This window comes from Lissotriton vulgaris, chromosome 4_1 (assembly GCF_964263255.1).
Source record: "Lissotriton vulgaris chromosome 4_1, aLisVul1.2, whole genome shotgun sequence".
Classification (NCBI taxonomy): Eukaryota; Metazoa; Chordata; class Amphibia; order Caudata; family Salamandridae; genus Lissotriton; species Lissotriton vulgaris.
The window spans coordinates 1,674,379,559-1,674,406,321 of NC_141691.1; the positions used below are offsets into that span (position 1 = coordinate 1,674,379,559).

At 43.3% G+C, this 26,763-nt stretch overlaps 1 protein-coding gene across 1 annotated transcript in view; it reads left to right on the forward strand.

Annotated features, from left to right (window-relative positions):
* Positions 1-26,763, forward strand: part of CA3 (carbonic anhydrase 3) — a 260,543-nt gene that overhangs the window by 213,619 nt on the left and 20,161 nt on the right. The window contains exons 5-6 of the mRNA XM_086965952.1: positions 2,638-2,700; positions 26,011-26,166. Of these exons, the coding sequence (XP_086822078.1) occupies positions 2,638-2,700; positions 26,011-26,166 (219 nt within the window). The remainder of the gene's footprint in view (positions 1-2,637; positions 2,701-26,010; positions 26,167-26,763) is intronic.

Sequence of the window (26,763 nt, forward strand, 5' to 3'; positions counted from 1 at the left end):
TCTCTGTAGGACCGTACTTTAGGTACTCTGCCAACTATTAAGATGAAGTATCAAAGGCGAAAAGCAAAATTAATCGAAACAGGGTACAACCAGTGCTCCAGGAGGTAGGAAGGAATCCACCATTGTACAACACTCGTTGATCAGGTGCAGGCCTCAACTCAAGGCTATCAGACAGGATATTGATACGAAAGAGGAGACAAGCTCATTAGTTCAAAACTCTCCTAGTGTTTTACTGAACCTTGATTCTAAGGTAGTTGCTAACAGAAAGTGAAGAATGTTGTCTACTGTGTAAAAGGCTGCAAAGAGATTAAGGAGGATGATTATTAAGTATTGACCCAGGTCTCTTGCCATGTCTAAGATTTCCTAAAGTCCATTTAGTTTTACTCAGTCCTCCTGTGCAGTATTAAACTGATTGAAAATCCTAGACGATGTTATTTGATTTCATATCTGAAAACTATTTGGAAATGACCATTGGTTCAATAATGTTTGCTATAGTGAGTATGCCACAGATTGGGCTTTAGTTTTTCAGGACGATGGAACACTAGTTGGTGTTTTAATAGTAGAGGTATGATGACATACCGGAGTTTCTGGGGCATGACATCCCAGATGCCAGTCATTGATCCTCCTTCTGATGATTGGATTGATAGGTGCCTGGAACAGTTTAATGATCTTGATTCTTACTTGACACGTATTATCCTTTTATTCGTTTTAGGTAATCCTGTTTTACTGAGAATATTACAACTCAAGCTGTAAATCTGCTGGATTAACACAAGAAATTGCATTGTATTATATTCTATGACATTGTGTGTATATGCTTTTTATGGTTTTTAGCCAAAATAAAAGCTAATTGATTCATTGGTCTTGGTTTTGAAGATTATTTTGAGGGCTTAAGGTTGTTAATGATCGTGAAAATGTTATCTTTTGGGACAAGATGGAAGTTGTACATATTAGCTTGGCAGGGCAAAGATGCACCAAGACCTTGTAATGAGTGATGATATGCTCTAGATTTGTCTAGTAATGAAGCAAGGTGTTATAAATTGACATATTTTTCTCAGCCATTGAAACTGGGCTTCTTAATGTGCTTCTCAGAATGTTGAGATCATTTCCTGATAGACGTCAGTGCCTGGACACCCTCACGCGTGGAAAGGAGCTCTCTAGATTAACTGATTGGTTGATTGATAGACGCAGTAGAGTTCCTCTGAATAATTTTCTTCCTCTGCAGTGCAAAACAGAATAGCCTTTTAGCTCTGTGGATTGCAGAGGGTCAGCAAGTTAAATTCATAAAACAGATAAAAAAAGCCTTAAAGTAAAAATGGAATACAAGTAAACATCCAGGCATATACACAGAAAAGTATCTGGTAAATGTATCCTCAAGTATATTTTTACTAACCCTGGGCAAAGCACTACTCTACGCTGGCGTAGTTTGCGAAGTTTGCGCTACTTCACACTACGCGAACTGCACGTAGCACAGTGAAAACATGCGTAGCGTAGCGTAGTGCAGCGGTCATTTTTTGCTTGCTCGCGGTCCTGAACATCAAGTTGGCAACCGCAAGCAAGCAAAATGACATCCCGGCGAGACTTTTTCCTTATTCGCGCTCATCAGCATCAAGTTGCCGATCACGAGCGTGGAAAATAAACCTCCCGGCGAGATTCTCAACGCGAGGAGGTCAGGACCGCTCGCAATGTGAAACTACTAGTCCGCGCTGAGAAAGCTGCCGCTCGAGTAAAAATCTACTCGAGCGGCAGAAAACTACAGCTCGCACTGTGCAAGATGCCGTTTTCAATGATTGCACAGTGCTGAATGCTTGTCGGCACTGTGCAATCATTGAAAACGGCATCTTGCACAGAGCGAACAGGGTACTCCGCAGTTCACGTAGTGCTACACGTAGCTCGCGTAGTGCAAAGTGCACTTCGCGTAGCTACGCATAGCGCTACTTCACGATCTACGCTCAGGGCTAATTTTTACCAAAAGTGATATTTGTTTAGCTCAGTTGCTGGGAATGCAGGCACATATGTATGCTTGTCTGTTTTGTTTCTGACAGTACTTTTTACTGGTGATGTTATTAATAACTGCAGTGATGCCTGTCGGTGTGTCTGTCTTCATGGATCAGCGATTTACTCCTGTCAGGATTTCTTGTAAAATCAGACCCAGAGCTTTAATTTATGTCGCTCATTCACTGGAAGTTAGTACCGATCCGTCAGCGTGAGAATTGCTTCAAGTTGAATATCTCACAGTACATTTCAATAAGTATCAGTACCACAGGGTAAAACTTCAATTTGGAAGACACGTTTTCCACGGAACATGTTTTCGTGATCAGTGATCCATGACAGTGAAAGACAAACAAAAGACAATGAAAATTAACTCTTATGCTCTATTTTGAATCCATAATGACTGGACACTGGGCCATTGCATGTGTCAGTAATAGTTCTATTACTGCCTGAACCTGGAGGGCATTTTGGACAGAAATCATCTATCTGTGACATCAGTTTTAGATATTCTTTTCACAATTTTATGGTGTGCCTACTTTTTCAAATTGATTTTCTTACGATTCCTAATAAAGGAAATGATCTCGTGGACATCCCATTTGTACTTACCAATACAATTTCATGTATCTAAAACTAAATTGTGCATTGCAGATTGGAAAGGCCAAGCCACAGACGAAGTTAGTAGTGGAAGCGCTGGATTGCGTTAAAACAAAGGTAAGCAATCCTTTATACCAGATTCTCAAGTCGACATTACGCTTCTAATTTGACTTGCACCTTATATAGAGTACCTTACATTTGTGCACATGCAGAAAGAAATATTTTTCACGCATACAAACCTCCTGCCTGCATGTATACCTTGTGCAAGTAACAGGTGGAAGCTACAGCAACAAGGTAGATAAGTGGCTGGAACAGTTAAATCAGCCCACTTGCATTTACAAACCTTGAAGTATTCGAGCAGTGGCCAAGGACAGGCCATGCACATGATGGAAAGACAACGAAGGAAACAGAGGTCAAAGTCAAGGCCAACATTTGCAGATTTCCGAATATGGCACACACCTTTCATGCCAAATATTCCTGATCATAACTTGGTCGAAGGAGGCACAAAGAAGTAAATTATAATGCATTTTATTTATCTGTTTTGAAAACCAACACAGAAATAAAAGGCATTGTCATTTACAATGCCAATAGCTCAAACTCTCGTACATGCAAGACATTGCATTGCAAATGCTTGCCTTTCTGTTTATGTTAAGCGATCTGACACACTACCTGAAGGTCATGATGACAACAAATATACATACATACATACATACATACATATATATATATATATATATATATATATATATATATATATATATATATATATATATATATATATATATATATATATATGTATGTATGTATATGTATGTATGTATGTATGTATGTATGTATGTATGTATGTATGTATGTATGTATGTATATATATATATATATATATATATATATATATATATATATATATATATATATATATATATATATATATACCTACTGGCTATCGCCAGTAGGTATATATAGTTAGAATTTTTTCCCTATGGGACTTTTGAAAATTCTATGTCTAATAACTTTGGCGTTTGTGGACGGAATCGGCTGAAATTTTCAGGAAAATGGCACATTTTGTTTCTGAGCAGCCCCTGAAAATTTGGTGGGGTTTCGTCAAGGGAGGGCTGAGAAAAAAGGGGGGTCCCAAAACGCGTTTTTTGCATTGAGTTTTCCATAGGGCGGTTGGACTCACTTTTAGCTCGAACGGCTGAATGGATTTGCACGAAACTTGGCAAAATTGTAGGGACTGTTAGCCCGATGTGCCTTTGCTAGGTCTCAATATATGTGCTCCAGTAGTTTTTGAGAAATTAACGTTTAAATCAAGATATATATCTGTAACAGCGCTCCGGGCAGCGATCCGGTCCGCTTACTTTTCGCTTATCGGAACTTTGCGCGCAGAAAGCTGATTGGCTCTCCGGTGTCTGTCAACATTCTAAACAGTCCGGAGCGGACGCCATCTTGTCTCTCGGTAGGATCGAGAGAGAAGAAGAGGTGGAAAACGAAGGGGGAATTTAATGAAAGGGGGCAAGGCATCCCCCTCTTGACCCCCTAGGAATGTTGTTGGGGTTATTAAAGGGTCCCGTGGGGAAAATAAAAAAAAAATGATTTTTCACGGTAGAAGCGCGGCCGCGAACTGGTAGCGAAACGGGAATTCGCCATTTTGTGCTTCGTAAATTAAATTACTAGTTATAAGTGGGTGCGGGAGACGTATCCTAATCCCCTATGTTTCCTGAGGGTGGGTGAGGAGGCTGATATATGTTGATACATCTCTTCCAGCGGCTGTGCGTGAGCTTTTTTTTTTTTTTTGCTGCGTGACAGTCCGGAGCGGCCGCCATCTTGTCTCTCGGTAGGATCGAGAGAGAAGAAAAGGTGAAAAACTAAGGGGGAATTTAATGAAAGGGGGCAAGGTATCCCCCTCTTGACCCCCTAGGAATGTTGTTGGGGTTATTAAAGGGTCCCGTGGGGAAAATAAAAAAAAAAAGATTTTTCACGGTAGAAGCGCTTCACGGGCCGCGAACTGGGCCGCAAACTGGTAGCGAAACGGGAATTCGCCATTTTGTGCTTCGTTAATTAAAGTACTAGGTATAAGGGGGTGCGGGAGACATATCCTAATCCCCTATGTTTCCTGAGGGTGGCTGAGGAGGCTGATATATGTTGATATATCTCTTCCAGCGGCTGCGCCATCTTGCCTTTTTTCGAATGCCACAATTTTGTCGTGCACGGCAGCCATTTTAGATGCCAGGCTGGTTCCAGGCTATCACCTAACCCTGCGGATGTAGTTTATGGCCCCAGCTGTAGAGAATTCAGACATGCCAATCCTCCTGATTCAGGCGTGTGAGTACTGATTTCAGTGCTAGTCTCCCGCCTCCCGATTTCTGCAAGCAAAAACCCGGGGGCATATTACGAACAACTAGCGATAATTTTTGTCTATAACTTGTTTAGAGACAAAAATTATCGCCGCACATCGGCGATTTTTATCGCAGATAAACCTTGCTATTATCGCAGAAAAGTCAGCGATATTCATGTATTATCGACCTAATGCTCTTAGCCATGTTATCCACCTCCCATTGGATAACATGGCTAAGAACTGCTCAGGGCAGGTGTTAGATTTTGGAGATATTCGCGCTTAGCGCGAATATCTCCAAAAGTTGGTAATAGGAGATAGCGATGTTAGGGACTGTTTCCAGTCGCTAACATCTTGGCACGCCACTTTGCATGTCATTAGTGATAAGTATCACTGACATGCAAAGCGGGGCCCAAGATGGTCGCTATCTCCTTTTAGCTGTCACTAACTGGTGTTAGCGACAGCTTGATAATAGGGAAATAATTTTATCTCCGCTTTCATGGTTTTTAAAGCCAAAAAAGCGGAGATAAACCCCCTTGATAATATGCCCCACGATTCCTTGGGGGTTTCAGCTGACAGGGCTTGGTATTGTGTTACATGGTAATTTTTCCATGAAACGTCAGAGGGTCGATGTAGGGGTTCTAGAAGAGGTGATAAACCATTTAAGCCTCATGAACAAGCGCATGGTCTTTTAAAGATTTGTGAAGTACTCGGGGCGGCGGTGTGTGTGTGCCCTCTTTCAGGAGCGGGCGGGGGGGCACTGCCAGCAACTTGCCAGGTCAGGTAGTGTTCAACACGTGCATCACCCTTTCTCTGCCTGCTATTGCGCTCCATGCTTCGGAAAGGTAAGAAAAAGAACGTGCATTTGAGTTTGAAATGTCCGATCCTGCAGCAGCACACTTCCAAAGCCCACACATGACAATAACCCGAATCAAGGCCCCATTCACCCGTTTTAAAAAAAATAGATAACACTCCAACAAAGTAAGGTTATAAAACTTTATTAACTACTAACTTTAACAAACGGAACAAAAACTAAAAACATTTAAACATTTCTCCACACAAAAAGCAACAATGGTTAGAAGCGGTCTTTTGTGCGAATAGTCCCAAGGCAGCACAACGTGCAGAGTTCTGGACGGCACCCAGGTGATGTCGCCTGGGTGCCGCACTGGTTTAGGGATCCTACAATGCTGCTCCGAAAATTGGCGTGGGGCGTCCCGGGTGGGGCGGGAGGAGGCCTCGTCAGTAGCGGTCTGTTGTGCGAATAGTCCCAAGGCAGCACAACGTGCAGAGTTCTGGACGGCACCCAGGTGATGTCGCCTGGGTGCCGCACTGGTTTAGGGATCCTACAATGCAGCACAGAAAAACAGCGTGGGGCGTCCCGGGTGGTGCGGGGGGAGGCCTCGTCAGTAGCGGTCTGTGTCCAGTGTCACATGGCTGACACAACATGTACGACAGGCACCCAGGTGATGTCCAGTAAACTGCCGCACTGGTTTTGGTATCCTACAATGCTGCTCCGAAAATTGGCGTGCGGCGGCCCGGGGGGGGGCGTGGGGGAGCCGGCGTGAACGGGCCTCCCCAGGTGGCGGCCATCTAGCTGAGTTGCGCTCGCTCTTGCGGCCACAGCGTCTCGCTCACCATGTTGTTGAGTTGCTCCCACTCTTGCAGTGCAGCGATAGGCGGCTGCCACATGGCTCTTAAAATGGCGGACGGCTCCTCGGTTTTGGGCCTGGTCCACTGAAATGGCCCTGGGACACTTTGAAACTCGGACGCTTGCCTGCTAGGGCTTGGGCTCCATTCTCGAAAAGCGTCCCCTCAGCCGTGAAGATTGTATAAAAGTCTTGGGGGCCCCCGACTCCCGCAGACTTCCGGTGGGGAGCGGCTGCCATGATTGCTCGCGGAATGACCACGACGGAGCCACGAGATGGTGGTGCTCTCATGCTGACGCCAGCTTCAGTCTGAATGATCCAGAAACAAGGTGGGGCTTTCATCGTTTGGGAAAAAAAAATGTTCTAAACCAATGAAAAGTGTTATTTTTAGGTCATATGACCAAGCCTTCCATCTTTAGGAAACCAAAAGTAAAATGAACCAATGAAAAGTTTTATAAACAAGCCACATGACCTGTTATGCGACATAGGGCTACAAAAAGCGTAGAAAATCCGTTGGCACGTGAGGCGGCGTCAGTAGCGGACCGATGTGCGAATAGGCCGAAGGCAGCACAACGCGCTGAGACGGGCGGGCGGGGACGAGAATTGATTTTGACATCCCTATTGATATTAAGTTCTGATGTGTTATTGATTACTGTAGTATTGAAAGTTCGAATTAACGTCACCCATGGTACTTGCCCGCAAATGTATATCTAGATGATTTTTTTGTAAGTGGCCCTGTCGTAATTTAATTATAAAATGTACGTCCACCGATTCCGCAACTGTGAGACACCTTAGTTCTTGCAACCTAATGGCCCGCTCGTTACGTTCTTCTACAGTGTAAATGTCTCCTCATCATATACGATTTCAGTTTGCTCCGTGGCCGGCCCACGTGGTTATAGGCCCGTATTTGTATACTGACATTTTCACAATAAAGGTTTTTAAAACAAAACACGGTAGTAGTATTTTCATTTGTAAAGTTTTTACTTTTAGTGACTGTTTTCGAATCAGTAAAAGGCAAGTGAAATAAAGCAGTCCAATTACATGACGGATAAAAGGTATAATATGTAGGAACGCAGTAAAGATAAATGGTCAAGGGCAGTTGTGTTTTTCATGTCTGCAACATAAAGTGATCGATAAGAATCTGATAATCAGGCGTATCGGCGACTAAGACAGCAGGCCGAATCTCTTTTACTCAACGGCTCCGTCATGGAAGGAAGAAACGCCCTTTTTCTCGAAAAAGGAATATATTTTACTTGCAAGACAGTTGTAAATTTTCCGGGAAAGTACATTAGCCTGGAATATTATAACATATGTTTGAAAAAAAAATATTGTTTGAAAATAATAAAAAGCGTAATTTTTAGGTCATATGACCAAGCTTTTCATCATTAAATTAACAAAAGTAAAATGAACCAATGAAAAGTTTTATTAACAAGTCACATGACCTGTTATGCTTACGTTACGCGCTGCGCGCCGCGCCTCGGATCACTTCCGGGTGCGCTAACGCGGCGTGTCATAAAACGCATTACGCGACAACGTAGGTCAAGAATATAGTCTAAATGTCTCCACCAACCACCGTTCAGAACACAACCCCTTTCAGCAGTCCAAAAAGTTCTGTTAAATGACAACAGAGGGGACAGGCAACAAGAACCATCAGTCAAAGAGGGGAGGGCAAGTTCTTCTCTTCCGGGTCATGTTGGGGCGCTACCGGAAGTGATCGAATTGGTAGTCTACAGTGTTTCTGGATGTTTCAGACTAAAGCTGGCGTCAGCATGAGACCACTACCATCTCGTAGCTCCGTCGTGGCCATTCCACGAGCAATCATGGCAGCCGCTCCCCACCAGAAGCCTGCGGGAGTCGGAGGCCCCCAAGACTTTTGTAGAATCTTCACGGCTGAGGGGACGCTTTTCGAGAATGGGACCCAAGCCCTAGCAGACAAGCGTCCGAGTTCCAAGGTGTCCCAGGGCCATTTTAGTGGACCAGGCCCAAAACCGAAGAGCCGGCCGCCATTTTGAGAGTCCTGTGGCAGCCGCCTATCGCTGCACCGCAAGAGCGGGCGCATCTCAACTACATGGTGAGCGAGACGCTGTAGTCGCAAGAGCGGGCGGAAAACAGCTGAATGGCGGAAGAGGCACAGTGTAGCAAAAGCGGGCGGAATGGCAACTAAAACGATAAAGGGGCGCCCCACTACAGCTTGTCTTCAGGTCAAACGGATTGTGGGACAAGGTCCAGAATTGAAGAGTCATCAAAAGGCAAAAAGTTCCGCCGGACCCCGGGAGCCGGCCGCCTATGTCGGGGGCGATCTCAGGCTACACCAGTGCTATAAGACTTGGGGAGGGTGTCGGAGCCAAGCGTCTTCTCCGAGTCCATGGCCATCACACCGCCCCTCAGGGGCCTCCGTCAAGCTGTTTAGGAAGGTAACATATCACATTGTTTTCTAATGCAGTCAGGTCCACAAACGACACTCACTTACTTTGAGAATAGTGAAGCTGCAGTAGGTGGAAATAAGCTTCAGACAGTGTTACAAGCGCTGCTCAGAACTCTTAACTATGGCACCCAACATCCAGAACTTATGCTATTTGAGAATGGTAGTGACATCGAAGCATCTCAGGGACCAAAACCATTAACGTACTTTCACGTATGAAAATCTTACTTGGGGAGGGGGCAGGAGCGAAGCGCCCCCTCCCAGTTAGCGCCACCACACCGTATGTTGAAAATCTGAAGCCATCGTTCTACAAAGTCAACCAAACTTGGATTGAAAAATCTAGAAAAATGTACAAACTGAAAACCAGTTTTGGTCTGCATAGCATCAGTAACAACGCTTGAGTCAGCTTTGTGTCAAGCCGCCATTTTGATTCAACAAAGCACAGGCATTGAAAAAGGCTGAAATTCAGAACTCTAAACTATGGCACCCAACATCCAGGAGCTTGCTATCCGGATCTTGGAGCCTTGTGCTGTTTTCGATCTATTCACACATCGGTCCACTACTGACATCATCTTATAAACCAACGTTATGTAAATAGTTTTTTAATAAAATGTTTTACCCTGTTTCTTTGCTGGTGTGTTGTCTATATTTTTAATATTTGCATAGGGTTTGTCATTATTTTGTGCGGGATGGGTGATGGAGCCGAGCTGTCTTGCAGCCCTCATGGTGTGGAGCTCAGTTCATCTCACTATTTTCGTATTTCTCAAGAAGGGTTGTTCCTAATATTTCTATTTTAGCGAGGTCAAAAAGAGATCCAATTAGTGGCCTACTGATTTTGCTCGATTACTTTTATTTTTTTACACGATTTTTCACTATCTGCAAAGACTAAACAGAGTATTGCGACTTTGTGCTTGTTTGTAAATAGAGAATGATCCAAAGAGAACCAATTCTAAAACAGTAAATGCTTGGACAACAATCAATCAAATGGAGAGACAAGGAGGCACGACGGATTACAACGGGGGTAAAGGCCTGCGTTAACTACCCTTCAGTATCTGCAAAGAGAGAGTACTACTAAGGCAAAAGAGGGGAGGGGGGGGGGCAGCGTTCAAAGCACATCAGCGTGCATAAATACGAAAATGTTTTTATCTATCACGTACTTGACATTTTAAAGCTTTTCATATTTGCTATTAAAAAACCAATGAAATTCACAGAAAAAACCATAGGTTATAGTGGATATATAGTTAGGAATTTGCATTTACAAAACCTTGAAAATTCAATGAAAAAACCATAGGTTATAGGCCATATATAGTTAGGAATTAGCATTTACAAAACCTTATTTTACTCGCATAAAACCATTGAAATTCCATATATAGTTAGAAGCGCTAACTATATATCGCGCACCCGCAATCCACTGCTGATGATGTCACATATTACATCATTCATGACATGGTCAGTGACATCACTGATGACATCACTGATGACATCTCAAATGACATCACTGATGACAACTCAAATGATATCAATGATGACATCTCAAATGACATCACTGATGACATCACTGATGACAACTCAAATGACATCACTGATGACATCTCATTTGTCATCACTGATCACATCACTCATGTGATAATACAATGAACCTCTTCAGACTCTAATATAACCTTACATACACTCAGTATAAACAGACACTCACAGACTGTCAGTCATCCATGGAGTTACTCACACACCTAGTCAGTCATGCAAAGAATCAATCACACCTCCATTTCCTCAACTATACAGTTATACACATCTTACTTATTCAAACATATAATAACACATATTTACTCTCTTATATAATCCCTGATACAAGCTCACAGTGATCGATACAGCCACTCACACATTCACTGGCTCTTATGTTCAGTTATTTATATATCTCAACTCTCACATGTATTGTGTTTTACATACGTACTTACTTGCACATGTAGCAATGAGAAATCCATTCACTCACCAACACACCCATGCACAGTCAACCGCCCATATAGCTGTTTCCACATGCACTCTTGAACTCATACTCCTAGTGAATCAACTGCTTACACATCTATGCACAGAGTCACGCACCTCCCAGCCACCCACACACACACTCAGCCTCCCATTCAAATACTTGGGCAACCAATCAATAACCCATATGGCCACTCTTATAGCTACTGATCAACACATGCAGCAGCTTACACAACAACAAACATACTGATGCACGAATTAAGACAGTTTAGTCACTAACCCATGTACTCAGTGAGACACATTTAATCACTCACTCATACAGTCAGTCATGCACCTACTAAATTCTTCATCCAGACACTTATACATCCACTCATTCTTCAATATGTGAAACATATTTAAACTTTACAGACACATACAATCACTGGATGTTGTGATCAGTGATGTCATCAGTGATGTCATTTGAGATGTCATCAGTGATGTCATCAGTGATGTCACTGACCATGTCATGAATGATGTAATATGTGACATCATCAGCAGTGGATTGCGGGTGCGCGATATATAGTTAGCGCTTCTAACTATATATGGAATTTCAATGGTTTTATGCGAGTAAAATAAGGTTTTGTAAATGCTAATTCCTAACTATATATGGCCTATAACCTATGGTTTTTTCATTGAATTTTCAAGGTTTTGTAAATGCAAATTCCTAACTATATATCCACTATAACCTATGGTTTTTTCTGTGAATATATATATATATATATTTGTTGTCATCATGACCTTCAGGTAGTGTGTCAGATCGCTTAACATAAACAGAAAGGCAAGCATTTGCAATGCAATGTCTTGCATGTACGAGAGTTTGAGCTATTGGCATTGTAAATGACAATGCCTTTTATTTCTGTGTTGGTTTTCAAAACAGATAAATAAAATGCATAATAAAACTGCTAATGCTTAAAAAACAATCAGCTAATATTTAAAAAAACAATCAGTACACAGCTTAGATAGCATGCAAAGTACCCTCACACAATCTTTTAAACACGGCATAAGCAAAACCAGAAACGCATCACTGATATAAGCCAGCACACCATTTTGGAAGAAATGTTACACAAATATAACTTACACACATGCACATAACAAAAGAAAATACATACACAGACATCCACATATGAAACACGTCTGACTGGTCAAGCACTAGCATACACACTGTGTCAGCAAACCTCCATAATGCCTGTTGCGCACAACAACAGAATACACACAGTCTGGCCAGAAATTCACACACCTTCTCCATGTACAGAAAAGACCCATACACATACACGCCAGAAAAATTCACTGTAAAAGAAACAAATGCACACAAAGAACACACAGCAGTATCACAAGATCTTACCTGTTATCTGTTTTTCAGCTTTGTCTGCTTTGGGCTCGTGGGGATGATAGACGCCCTTTCCTTAACAGCACCCGCCACTACTTGTGCCATTCACTTCTGTCCTGCAGGAGATGACAGTGGATAGCACAGCATAGTGTTAAGTTTCAATTTAAATCAATTTGGTTGCCGGAAAGACAAGCGAGTGTGAAAGGCGGAGACCCATTGTAAAACAAATGTTGCGTGTTATTTTTAAATCAGAAATTAAAGAGAATTACTTTGAAATGTACTTTTTGATCTTTTGGAGTCTTGGTATGCTGAACAGTGGTGGGAGGCCAGCGCCCCTCTTGTAGGCTGTATGTTGGGAGTAAAGTACACAGACAGCACAGAAGACGTGCAGTGGCAGGCAGTAAGTGGATCGTCTCTGCTGCTGCTTTTTAATGCTAGACAACGTAATTTTTGGCACCAAGCAGCCGCTGCAAACGCACTGTAAGCACCTCCTGCGGTAGCGCCAAAGCTTTTCATAATGGAGGTAATAGTTTATTACCCAAAACGCACAACCAGTATGCTAGAAGATAGGCAATAGCACTGGTGTTTTAGACAGAAAGCGGGTGCTGTGCTGAGAAAAAACATGGCACCCGTGTAACTAAAAAGAATGTGCATGGGTGTGAATGAAGCGGGCACCATTGGAATAAATAAGTAGTTGGCACAAGTGTATAGAAAATGTGTGTGCTTGGCTTGTGCATGCCTGTGAGTGAAGCGGGCTCCATGCTGATAAATAAGTAGTCCCCCAAAGAATAGATAAAGACCTAGAGTGTAAGGAAACCGTAGTTGGCTGGTGCTCCTACTCTAGAAAAGGAAGTGATCTATCAGGAGCAACAACCAGTAAGAAGACAGGAAATAAAACTGATGCAGGAGTAAACGAATGCCAAGTAGCAGGCGGGATTACACTCAGTATGAGTGATTACTGCAGGTCTTGCAGTCAGCGCATGCATGCTGATGCTCGACCTAAAAAGAGTGGACTCCAAGATTAAACATAGCACCTGTTTCGGAAAAAAAAATACCTTAAATTCCTTGAAAACTCTCAACAGTAAGAGGAAAGATGCAGAGAAGTAGAATAAGGCTGCTACAAAGATTGAATGGTTACTACACTATGAATAGCTTGCAGTGTGATAGATTTACTGCAAAATGGCAGGGGCTTCGAGTAATATGTAGTTTGGATGCTAAATAAATAGGTTGATTTTGCTTCGCAGTCTTATATGGGAAACTTCCTTTAGGACAAAGCCACAATCACGCTGTGCCCTCAAAGAGATGGCAACAGAATGAATGCGTCTTTAGCACACATTTGTTCTACACGCAAGTCGTTACAATGACAGTGAGTTTTGGGAGGTGTGAATCTCAAATTTCCCAAGTAAAAAAATAGTAGGCTTCAGGGTGGAGAGGTGAAATAACCAAGGCTCAGTATAGACTGTTCCCAACAATTGTGTTAGAAGTGACAAACATTGGCAATAGTAGGCTTGGAATGTTGTGCCATTATCAGATTTCCAGGCATACTGCTGGCACACAAACACCCAAAAGATGATTGGAACAATGCCTGGTAGCCACTGGCAATCCCTTGGGGTAGCATTCCAAATCCTCATTTTTCACCCACTGTGTTTTTAGACAGAGGGCCTGATTTAGGGTTTAGCAGATGTACTAAAGGCAGACAGGGTGACAGAGGATTTTACACCCCCACCCTCCTAGTTTAGAGATGTCCGCCGACCCACAGACCTCAATCTAGGAAAATTTTCATAGACAGCTCCATCAAATGTGATGGCTAGCCTTCAAACTATTCCAAAGTGTTTTACTTTTTCAAAAACAAACTCTCAAAGTGGGAGTTTGTTTTCGAAAAACAAAACAACTAATGACCCCCACATCATCGAGCATAGTCCTACATTGTGTGGGAGTAATTTTTTTTTACTGTTCCTCATTGCTAAGTTATACCTGGTGGTGAAGCGCAGTGAAAAAAAAAGCAAACCACCCATCCACTATAAATAAGATGGACGGTCGGATGGCTTACCTCTGATGACACCTATTCTGTTGGGCCCTAGAAGAAAATTTTTCACAAACTGAATGCATTTCACTCTGCTGGGGTTAAACGTGTTGTCTATATGACTCAAATTATGGCTGACAAACCCTGAGTCTCCCAGGCAGGGTACTTCCTCACCGTTACAACACAGTACTCTCTCCTCCAAGCTCTAAATCTTTCTAACAAGTGCACCAAATGCAAATCAGTACTGACCCTGCTCCTCATGGGAACAGTCCATCCCGAACATTGGTTATCTCATCCATTCTCCCTCTGGCCCACAGCTTTTTAGTTGCTTAATTTGAGATTCATATCCCTGAATCTCGCTGACTAAGCGGCGCCCCCATAGAGATCCAGTTTGGTTCGAAGGTGAGTTGCAATGCAACCGTGTTCTATCAGCAGTTTGTCCCTCTTGCCACTTGGTGTTCCCTGTTTCCTAGAACTTTGAGGTAATTTGTTCTGTATTTTTTTTGTCCTGAATTCTGGAATACTCCATTCTGACTTCTGAGGTTTTTCATCCTGCATGAAGGATTTTTATGCCTATGAATTTTTCCTCCTGAGACAGTGGCAGTTTCTGGTGGGCACCTGTTTATCACATGCAGTCGGCTATACCTTGGAAGGACCATGTTACGGCTCAGAAAGGTAACTCAGCATCCAGGTCTGAACAAGCTGCAACACCAACGCTTGCTGACTTGATGGATATGGGTTTGGACCTGGCAACTCTTTTTCAGCGAGAGAATTTGGAGCTAAACTGAGAATGTTGCTATTCATCAAGCAGTCCAGTCTAAGACTGGAGAAAATTCTAATATTAATCCTTCAGCACCAAAGTTTTCCTGTGATCCCACTAAACTGAAAAATGTTTTGGGATGGCGTAGGGGTTAACTTTGCTTTCTGTCCTAGATAGTTTTCTTCGGGCAGGTCAAAGATTGGTTACCTGGTTTGATCCTTTTTTGGGGCCCCTTAGCCTGTGTCCCTCCTCTGGTTTCCAATGAAGACTCTATTTTGAATAGTAACTCCAACATCTCAGAGAAATTCTAAAGGATGTTCGAAAGACCAGACCTTAAATCCTCAGCAGAGGAAGCCTTATGCAACATGTCCCAAATAAATTCGGATGTTCTTACATATTTATACAGTATTATGGGTATCTTTCATAGATTCACATGCCTGAATCATTCCCCGTCGTCGGGGTGGGAGTCCCCGGTATATAAAATAGTAATGTCCTAAAGACATATATATATACTAATAGGCCAGAGGCCTCACATTAGTAACCTATCTGAGTCCTTTTGTAAAAAAAAGGACCAAACTTTGGCCATGAGCCAATCAGCTACTACCACCCTCTAGAACCTTCCTGGAAGGAGCCCTAGTCCCTCAGATTTTCTACCGCACGTCGTGCTAAGGGAGTCTCCACTGAGCTCTGCTCAGGTTTCTGGTTTTTCTGGATTTTATCCATATTTTTCTCTTGCTATCTACTCTTGTGAAGGAGGGCTAGAGTCTACTATGTCTACCACTCCTAAAAAAGGGCTCTTTAGACCTTGCGCCTCGTGTAAGAAGCTGAGACTGCATGTAGATGACAAACATGAAGACTGCCTCTACTGTCTCTACCCTGGCCATTCTGCCAAGGACTGTAAGGTCTGTCGCACTTTCTCTGTCAAGACTCTTAAAGACAGAGACGGACGCCTGCTTCTGTGGCTTCAGAGACTGAAGGACAAGGATCAAGCAGTCTCCTCAGGTGAGAGCGAGTGTTCCTTTAGGAGCTCACACTCCTCTTCGAAAAGGCAGAGACAGACTTCTCCAGGTCCATCGAATATGCCTACTCAAAAGAAGACGCCTAAGTCTTCAGAGGGTCGTCCAAAGACCATGGCAGTGAAGACTTCTCTTCAGGAAACTACATTCAAAAAGCCTGTGCTAGTGTCTTCTGCCATGCCTGTGACAGCATCGACAGTCACCATCTCTACGTTGACAGCGTCTGCCTTCACCACCTTAACGACATCTACTTCAACTTCGTCGTCATCTGGTAGGTCTATACCATCTGTTATTCCTGTCAAAAGACCGTCGACGATGCCTCCGTCGTCGACAGCTCCTTCGTCGACGAAGCCAAAGCCTTCGTCGTCGACGAAAGTCCATTCGACGTCGACGACCACCTCGTCGACGAAGCCATCGACAACGAAGCCATCAACGTCGACACCAGCGTCGACAAAGCCGTCGACAGTACCGTCGGCAGAGCCGTCGACGACAAGACCATGGACGAAGACGTCAACACTGCCGTCGACGAAGAAAACACCGTCGACGACGATACCGTCTACGACATCGTCGTCGGAGAAAACAACAGAGAAGTCTGCGGTGGCCGTCAGTTTCTCACCGTCGACGACCACCCCGTCGACGGGCCCGTCGACGGAAGGCTCTCTCAAGCTGTATCATCTGCCCCTCCTCCTTGCCATAGACCACCTCCACTGGTGATTACCCCAGATCCTGTGTCTCTGCCTCCGCAACAATCTTCGGACGAAGAGGAAGCAGTGGAAGAGGAAGAGGAGGGTCAACAGGAAGAGGGAGAAATACAGGATGACGAGTGGAACGAATACGTCATCTCACATCCAGCTTCCCCAGACCAGGCACAGGCAGACTCCCCTCCAGAGGACATCAGGGGGTTCCACAATATTATAGAACGTGCAGCAGCAAGGTTCAAAATAGATATTACCACACAACCTCAGAACTGTTTCTTATACAACTTTAAGGAGCCATTCAAAAAGACGGTCCGGTCAATCCCGATTATTGAACACATCTGGGACCAGGGATTAAAGATAATGCAAAACCCCTCATCTCTACTTCCAGTGCCGGCCAGACTTGATAAGAAATACAAGGCCCCGGACAAGGCACCGGCATGCCTTACAGGCCATACTAAACCGGACTCTGTGATCACACAGGCCGCGTAGCGGAAATCCAACAATCCGGCTGCCGCACTGACTGCGCCTCCGGACAAGGAAGGCCGTAAACTCGATAACATCGGGAAGAGGTTCTCCTCGATGTCGGCCATTAATGTCAGAGCAGCAAACTCGCTTGCGCTCCTGGGACGCTACAATCGCCAGATGTGGGCAGATGTAGCACCATACCTAGGCTCACTGCCATAGGAGCAGAAAGAAGAAGTCAAGAAAATCCTCCTTGAAGGAGAGCGGTCCGCCTCGGAGATTATTGATGTGGCGATGGATATCGCCTCAACAGGATTTCGCCAGCTGGCGGGGGCGGCTGTCCTTAGGCGCCAAGGCTGGCTAAAAGCTACATCTTTCCGGCCGGAAGTCCAAGCCAAGGTACTGGATATGCCGTTCGACGGCGAGCTTCTCTTCAGGAAGCATATCGACGAGATGCTCCAGGGTATCAAGAAAGATACCGAGACCGCAAGATCACTGGGAACACTCCAGTACAAGAATACTTCTTTTCGATGCTCCAGAGGAAGAGGCCAGCAAACAAGAGGTGGATACCAGGGGTACAAATCTACCTACTGCTCGTCCCAGCAATACAAACCTCAATACCAACAGAGGCAACAACAAGGCCAGTCCTCTTACAATAAGTCCTCCTTTCGAGGGAGAGGAGGAAAGAAAGATCCCCCCAGAAGACAGTGACTTCTTTCTCAAACAGGCCTCCGCTTCTTCTCCATGTTACGTAGTTGGAGGAAAAATTTCCAACTTCCTCCACAATTGGCAAAAAATAACTACGGATCGTTGGGTTCTCCAACTGGTTTGGTTCGGGCATACTCTGGAGTTTGTGGACACTCCTCCTTTGAACCCTCCATGTCCCATGCCACACAAGAATCTTCATCTTCTTCAAGTGGAACTCTCACTAATGCTTCAAAAAGGAACCGTAGAGAGAGTTCCCAGAGGTCAGAGGGGGAAAGGATTCTACTCACGGTTCATCGTGATACGGAAAAAGGAGAAGAAATGGAGACCTATACTGGATCTAAGGAACCTCAACACATACCTCAAAAAACAATCATTCCGGATGGTATCCATTCAAGAGGTGTTACAACTACTCAATTCCAGGGATTTCATGGTGTCCTTAGACCTCCAGGATGCCTATTTCCACATACTCATCCACAAAAGTCACTGCCAATTCTTAAGGTTCACTGTGGCGGGCAGACATTACCAGTTCAGAGTGTTGCCTTTCGGCCTAAAGTCGGCGCCACGCATTTTTACAAAATGCCTATCTCCAGTGGCAGCCTACCTTCGCCAACAGCATCACCAGGTATTCCCCTACCTGGACGACTGGCTCATCAAGTCTCCTACTCTAGAAGGTGTGAACAGATCTTCCAACTCCTGTCTTCAGCTCTTCGAGAGTCTAGGACTTACACTCAATCAGGAAAAGTCAGTACTACAGCCCTCTCAACGCCTCACTTTCCTGGGAGCAATTCTGGACACACATCAAGAGAAGGCCTTTCCATCTCAGGAACGTCAGGCCAAACTGAGGTCGCTGGCAGCACACATTCAGCTCAAAAAGACCATCAAGGTGCGACTTTTAAAGTCACTGCTAGGAATGATGTCCTCCAACATCCTCCTAATTCCACACTGCCGCCTTCGTATGCGTCCCTTACAGGAGGCATTATCAGCTCAGTGGATTCAAAGTACGGGATCCTTCGACGATCGACTCAGGATCACCCCGTTCATGGTGAACGCCCTGCACTGGTGGCTTCAAATAAAAAACCTGAACCAGGGCCTTCCATTTCTGCTTCCGGTCTCCCCACACGTGATAACAACAGATGCATCTTTGGAAGGATGGGGTGCGTTCCTGCAGGAACTTCAGATACATGGTCAGTTGTTGGCAGCAGAGAAACTGCTCCACATCAATCTGTTAGAACTGAGGGCAGTACACCTGGCTCTTCGAGCTTTCCTGCCCAGAATCAGGAACTCCCCAGTGCTTGTGAGGATGGACAACACCACCACAATGCACTACTTAAACAAGCAAGGGGGAACTCGATCCATGACGTTGTCTCAAGAATCGCAGCTAATTTGGAAGTGGCTACTCCAACACAACATCTCGCTGAGGGCGGAGTACGTCCCAGGAGCAGACAACACCCTGGCAGTCTTTCTAAGCAGGCAACGCTCCATCTGCCACGATTGGGAGCTCGACCAACATGCCCTCGACGCTTTGTTCTCCAGATGGGGCAGACCTCACCTGGATCTGTTTGCGACAAAGATCCATGCAAAATGCCAACATTGCGCAAGCTGGCTTCCCCAGAAAAGGTCTCTCGGGGATGCATTTTCGATGACATGGTGCAACGTCTTTGCCTACGCTTTTCCACCATTTCCTCTGATCCCCAGGGTCCTTCGGAAACTGAAAGCAGAGCATTGCACTTTGATCCTGGTAGCCCCAGCGTGGCCATGCCAACACTGGTTTACAGAACTCCACCTTCTATCGCTGGAGCCTCAGATTCCTTTCAGACCTTACCCGCATCTCCTCACCATGAACCAGGGGCAAGTCCAGCATCCAGATCTGACATCTCTCAAATTATCGGCTTGCCTCCTGAGTTCAGAGAGTTCCAGGACTTAGATATCCCTCAGGACTGCAGGGTTGTCCTAGCCCGGGCCCGGGCTGACAGTACCAATAAGACATATTCCCTTAAGTGGAAGAGATTCTGTTTATGGTGAAAAGCTAACAAACTGCACCCGTTCTCGTCATCTCTGGCACAACTGCTGCCCTACCTGCTTCACCTAGCCAACTCGGGACTGGCACACGCCTCAATCAAAGTCCACCTGGCAGCCATATCTCGATTCAGACGCTCTTCGTCGGGTGCTTCTCTATGGTCCAATAGACTGATCAAGCAGTTTCTAAAAGGCTTATGCAGGACTTATCCTCCAGTGATACCTTTACCACCTACATGGCAGCTCAATCTTGTCCTGGCGCAGTTGATGAAGCACCCCTTCGAGCCGATACATAAAGCGGATCTCAAATACTTGTCATGGAAAACAGCTCTCTTGCTGGCTCTCACGTCAGTAAGGAGGGTGAGCGAGCTACAGGCTTTCTGTATTCAGGACCCGTTCCTTCAGTTCAAACAGGACAGAGTCATTCTACGGACTAACCCCAAATTCATACCAAAGGTTCCGTCTGTTTTCCATCTGAACGAACCTATTGTCCTAAGATCTTTCTTCGCTAATCCATCCTCTACAGCAGAAAGATCTCTACATTCCTTTGATCTGAAGAGATGTCTAAAAAATTCTACCTTCATAGAACAGAACAATTTCGCAAATCCAACCAATTATTTATTGCCTTCAGCAGGCCCAGGAAGGGCCTACCATTGACAAAGCAGAGCATTTCAAGATGGATCTCTGCAGCTATCGCCTTCTGCCACCAACAAGCGGGTCATCCTCTGCCAGCCAAGGTTCGGGCTCATTCCACTAGAGCGGTTTCCACCTCCATGGCGCTCTTTTCTAGGGTGCTCATTGTCGACATTTGCAGAGCGGCGACATGGAAAACACCACATGCGCTCACCAAGCACTACTGCTTGGATTCTGAACTTATGAAGGATGCAGCAGTGGGACAGGCGGTGCTCCGTCATCTATTCCATTAGAGGTGAGCCTTCTTCCTTTCATCCCACCTTTCCAATTTCACTGATTGCACATTTCTTATCTTGCTACTGTTTGCAGTTTCTTTTGTTGCACTATTGATAAGTTATTATCAGGTGTCTTACATACTATATTATGCGAAATGTGCTGCCAACAACTCGCTACTCTGATTCAGGCATGTGAATCTATGAAAGATACCCATAATACTGGATAAGAAATGCTTTACTTACCTGTAACTGCAGTTATCCAGTATTGGTATCTGAGGGACAAGGGCTCCTTTCAGGAAGGTTCTAGAGGGTGGTAGTAGCTGATTGGCTCCTGGCCAAAGTTTGGTCCTTTTTTTTTTTACAAAAGGACTCAGATAGGTTACTAATGTGAGGCCTCTGGCCTATTAGTATATATATGTCTTTAGGACATTACTATTTTATATACCGGTGACTCCCAACCCGACGACGGGGAATGATTCAGGCATGTGAATCTATGAAAGATACCAATACTGGATAGCTGCAGTTACAGGTAAGTAACGCATTTCATCTCCTGAATCAGCTGAAACCAATTGGGTGGAGCACACTTAGATGACTCTGTTTCAGAGAGTGCCCAAGGAGGAACTGAAAGAAAAACTGGCTAGAACTCCATAGGCTACTTCTTCCTCCCGACCTTTATCTCCCATTTTTACAACAGAAGACAGGATTTTGGAGAGAATACTGGAGAGATGTAAGGGCTGGTCTGATTCAAACTTTCCACTTTGAAAATTTAAATGACCTGAGCCAGACCTTTTACGAACTCTTAAAAGGACTGGGTACTCAAAAACAGCCTATATTTATGCTGTAGAAACCCAGGCTGCATGGTTAGACAGTGCCCCGTCGGCCTTCCCGGTTTTAGGCAGATGCCAAGGCCTAGCCTTTAGAGAGGATAATTGGACAGAAATGTTTCTTCTCCCAAAATTGACAGCCTGAAATTCTTCCAAAGAGTCTGGATCTCATATGTTTGTTTTCCTTCAAGTTACTCCGGAGATTTGTCTCCTTGCCTGTGCTGTTCTTTTCAGGGGAATGTATATGGATAAGGAGTGGGACTCAAAGTTTGAAACATCAATCAGAAGGAAGACCTCTCACGTGCATGCCAAGACCATAGACAATTAATCCTTGTATCTCGGACTTTTGACGTCCAGGACTGTTCAATTGATGCTTTCCTTAGGCAATCATAAGGAAATAGTAGCTTTTGATCTGATAACTTCACTTAACTATACCATCATATTAGGCATTCCTTGATTGGAGCCTCATACCCCATACATCAATTGGAAGACTTGTACCCTCTCCCTTTTTTCTCAGTTTTGTAAAAACAACTGTTATCTTGATGGAAGGGGTTGGTCTCATATTGAGCAAGAATCTGCAGAAACTGAGCCCTCCTCTGCAATAGCCCATGTAGTGTCTGGAGGGTGTTCAGAAGCCCACTGTGGTTTCTCTACCTTCACACAAATATTTGTATTGCTATATTCCCAATTTGCCTAATACTGTGAATCCCTTTGGAAGGATTTACTCCTTGTCCCTGCAAGAAAAGGAGGTTCTGAAACAGTATTTGGAAGAAAATCTTCAGAATGGACTGATTGGTCTTCCTCTCCGGTTTGAGCTTCTTTGTTTTTTGTGTATCAATGACTTTATATGAGCACTATCAAAGATTGCTATTCTCCCTCCCTTTAGTAAGGACATCTTAAGTGGGTGCAGGGGGATACATAGTTCATCAAGCTTCATCTCGGAGGAGCTTACCATCTGCTTCACATCAAAGAGCAAGATGAGTGGACGGCTGGCTTCTGAACTTCTTATTGGCACTTTGAATATTGAGTTATGCCCTTTGGCTTGCAAATGCTCCAAGAGACTTCTAGAGAATCATAAATAGCATCTTCTCAAACATTCCAAATAAGTATACTTCTTCCACCTGGTCTAAGCATGTTGTTTCTGTTCCTTTGCTCCGTCTAAGAAAATCTATTACCTTGCAAGCCAGAAATGTGCAACTGAGGTAGAAAAAAATGTAGTACTCAGGATATTATCTTTCTAAGGAAGCCCTACCTATAGATCTACTTTAGGTCTTGGCCATCCTGGATTGCACAGTCCTAATGTCCATCAAGTAGACTCAGAACTTTCTGGGTCTAAGACATTTGTATAGACAGATTATAAGGAACTATAACTCATTGACCTGCAATATTTCAGCCAAACTGAAAAAAAATATATCTTTCTAAGGGGGAATGCAGAAGCACATGAGACCTTTTTAGAGCCCAAAATTGTTTACTCAAGCATCCATTCTCAAGGACCTAGACCCTACCCACAAATTTATAGTTGTGTTTGATGCCTCTGATTGAGCTCTTGGAGCTGTTTAGTTTCATCTCCACGAGAAAGAGTTTTTTTTAACATCCCCTACTTTATTGATTCCATATCCTGAATTCCTGTGAGTGGAAGTGTTCAGACCTGGAACATGTAAGTTTTGCCCTAAAACATGCTTGTCTTGAATAGTGACATTTTTAATGAACTCAAATTAACCCTATGAAGTCCACACTGACCACAGGAATTTACTAATTCTCCATAACATTCAGTGGAGTAATAGCAGACAAGCCATTGTACATATTTCTTCTCCCAATATGACTTTTATATAACATAAATATCAGATTCCCAGAATATTATTGTAGATGATCTCTCCAGACGAGATTTAACAACTTAAGATCTGGATCCTGCTTCCAGATAGGATTATAGGTTTAAGACAAACCTTTATTCAACAACTTAGAGGTTCCCATTCTCCGCTTTCTCAAAAGCAGCTGGATACAGTAGAGAATTGGGTTCCCTTTACCTATCATCAGATTCTCAATTATTTTTAACAGGCTATAATAATTCCAACTAAGAGGCTACAGACGAAAGTCCTTAAAATGTGCCATTGCTCCGCTGTTGTAGGTGATCGAGGCTTGAGTTCAACTTTTCATCTTGTTTCTCAGCCTTTCTGGTGGTCTTCTATTCTCCAGGATGCAGATGTGTATGTAAGGTCTTGCACGTTTGTGCTTAGCCTAAAGCCATTGATGAAAAACATTTTGTATACACCCAGTCACTTTTGGTACCTCCTCATCCATGGCAGAACATTTTTACAGATTTTATTGTTGACTTGACACCTCACATGGGGCGCTAAGTAGTTATGGTCACAGTCGATCTTTTTTCTAAGATAGCACACTATTTTCTATTTTAGAACCTTCAATGAAATGGACAAAATGTCCTTACACGTTATATTACAGGTATGTGGACTACCTGATACGATAGTTTCTGACAGGGGCTCTCAATACATTTCATGATTTTGGCAATCAGTTTGCTTCTCTTGAGGAATCCACATAAGCCCTTATTTCAGGGATATAACCACAGTCCAATGGGTATTCCTGAGGTGTTTTTGAAAGGATTTTACAAAATGACTGGGTAGAGTGTCTACCATTAGCTGAGTTCCCTTGCAACAACCCTACATATTTTGATAACCAGATCTCTCTCTTCTCTTGAATTGAGTGCTTTCATTCTCTTTCATTTCTATCGCCTACTCTGTCCAGACCTTTAGTATCAGCTACCTATGGTATCCTTGAAAGATTCCATTTTGAAAGACAATTGATTGCTAGGAACCTTAAAGATTCCAAGACTATCATGTAGACCAGAATTAATAAAACTAGAAGCCCAACTCCTAATTATAAACTAGGAAATAAGCTTTAGTTTTCTTCTAAGTTTCTTTCCACTCATAATGTTTGTTTTCTCCTTGCTATCTCGATTCTTTTGTTATTGTTAAGCAGATCAATCCTGTAGCCTTTAGTCTCTCTGTATAACACTTGGTAGATGCGTTCAACTTTTCAGGTATCGCAACTGAAACAATACATTTTTTATTTATATCCAAAATTATTTGAATCAATTTCCTCATGAGATTTCTTGTGATGTTCAAGGTAAAATCTTCTTTAATTACCACCCTCTATTTCTTATTGCAGACCATTTACTGGAAATAGTTGATGATTATTTAGAGTTTGAGGAAGTCTTTTTTAACCTGCAGAATGAAAAACGGAACTAAACTAATTAAAGCAAGAGTTCTTATATGTGAAAGAGTGTAGAAGAATTTGGTAGAACCAGAAAGATTTTCTTTTTTTACTTATAAGAGATGCGTAAAACAGGTGCCCTAGCAGAAGATATTTCAACTGTTCTTTCAACTTTATTCACTCTCATCTGTGACCAGCTCAACCGCAGGTGTATAGGCTGACTGCTACACTGAGTCACTTGTATTTAAGCACAGTCTGACCATTAACACCTTTTCATCAAAATAGCAACAGTAGTGGAAGTGACACCATACCACCTTTAAACTCCATGAGGACATCGTAGGACCTGACTTCCAACCGTTTTGGGACATGATGAAATCAGAGAACAGATAAAAAAAGAATCCCACAATAAGTGTAAAAAGAATTAATGAGTTCAAGTTCATTGTCTCCAAAAATAACAAACTCCAAAAGATGTTAAATGAGAGGCAAAATGACGTTTTGAATGCTCATTTGCTATATTGGTGAACCCCAAATCATACAGCTGCCCCTATTTACTTTGCTACATAATGCCCAGTCATTTGGTAAACATGAAGGGGTAGTCCACAAATAGACTGATGGTGATAAAGACTCTGGAGATGACTCCTCTGAGAAGTTAAGGATCCTAGGGGTGCCAATTAGGCTTTCAGAATAAGCTGGAGAAGGTGAGTTAACAGGAAACACTCATTCCAGCTAAATAGTGTAGATCGTTTTCTCTTCACGAGATGCCTCGCTTCCACAAGACACTCCATTCAATTTTTACCTGCCCTGGCTTGAAATGATTGGTGTTTCTCACATCCACTGTTCATGTGCCACAGAAATTGCTTTTTTGTATCCCTTGAGTCTGTTACTTATTTAGTGCGACAGATTAAAAAAATAAGAGTCAATGATTTAGAGAATTGTGTGTCAAATCAAACCAAATGTTGTTGTATTCAGAGTCAGCCGCTCTTTATTGTATTCAGAGTCAGCCACTCTTTCCAAAAGGTTACGGTGTGCTCTTTTATATTGAAGGGCACGAAAGCTCACTTTACTGACTATGACCCAACTGGCCTGCTCCCATCCTCTCTGGATTACTGGACCTACCAAGGCTCCTTCACTACTCCGCCATGTGAAGAATGTGTGTCCTGGATCCTCCTGCGGGAGCCCATTACTGTCAGCCCTGAGCAGGTAAAGCATTTGTTTACTTTCTGGAATGTCCCTCGTTTCTGTACAGCCCTTTTAAGAGATGGCTTGTTTGTAGGGCATAGTATACACTACATCAATCTACAGATAATATGTACTTCCTCAATCTACATATATAAACACAAAGGTGTTTGACTGATTAGGCTGTTGCTTGTTTTAGTGTTAAAAAACAACTAGATGCGATAGAGTTCTAGGGTGGAGATGGAAAGTGAGAATTTTATTGGTAGTGGTTTCCATTCACTGATTTGTCTCAATTTGCCACAATATTTGTTCCATGTGGATTACGGGATAAATCGCCATTTAGAGATTAATCTCGAAGTGATTACTTTTGGAGCCTATTCGAAACAGTATCAAAAATATTCTCAGAATTTTTTTATAAAATCCAAGGTAAATCTTGATTTTGCTTTTTATTCTTTTCAATACACTCTGAGGTCTTCTCTTACAGCCCAAAAACTAGCCTCCCTTGTCCACTTCTCTTCATTATTCTTCCACTAACACATATCTTTTAACTGATTTCTTACCCTATTTCTATTCCTAAAAGTAACTCTTTTGTTAACAATTTTACTCACATTTCTTTCTTTG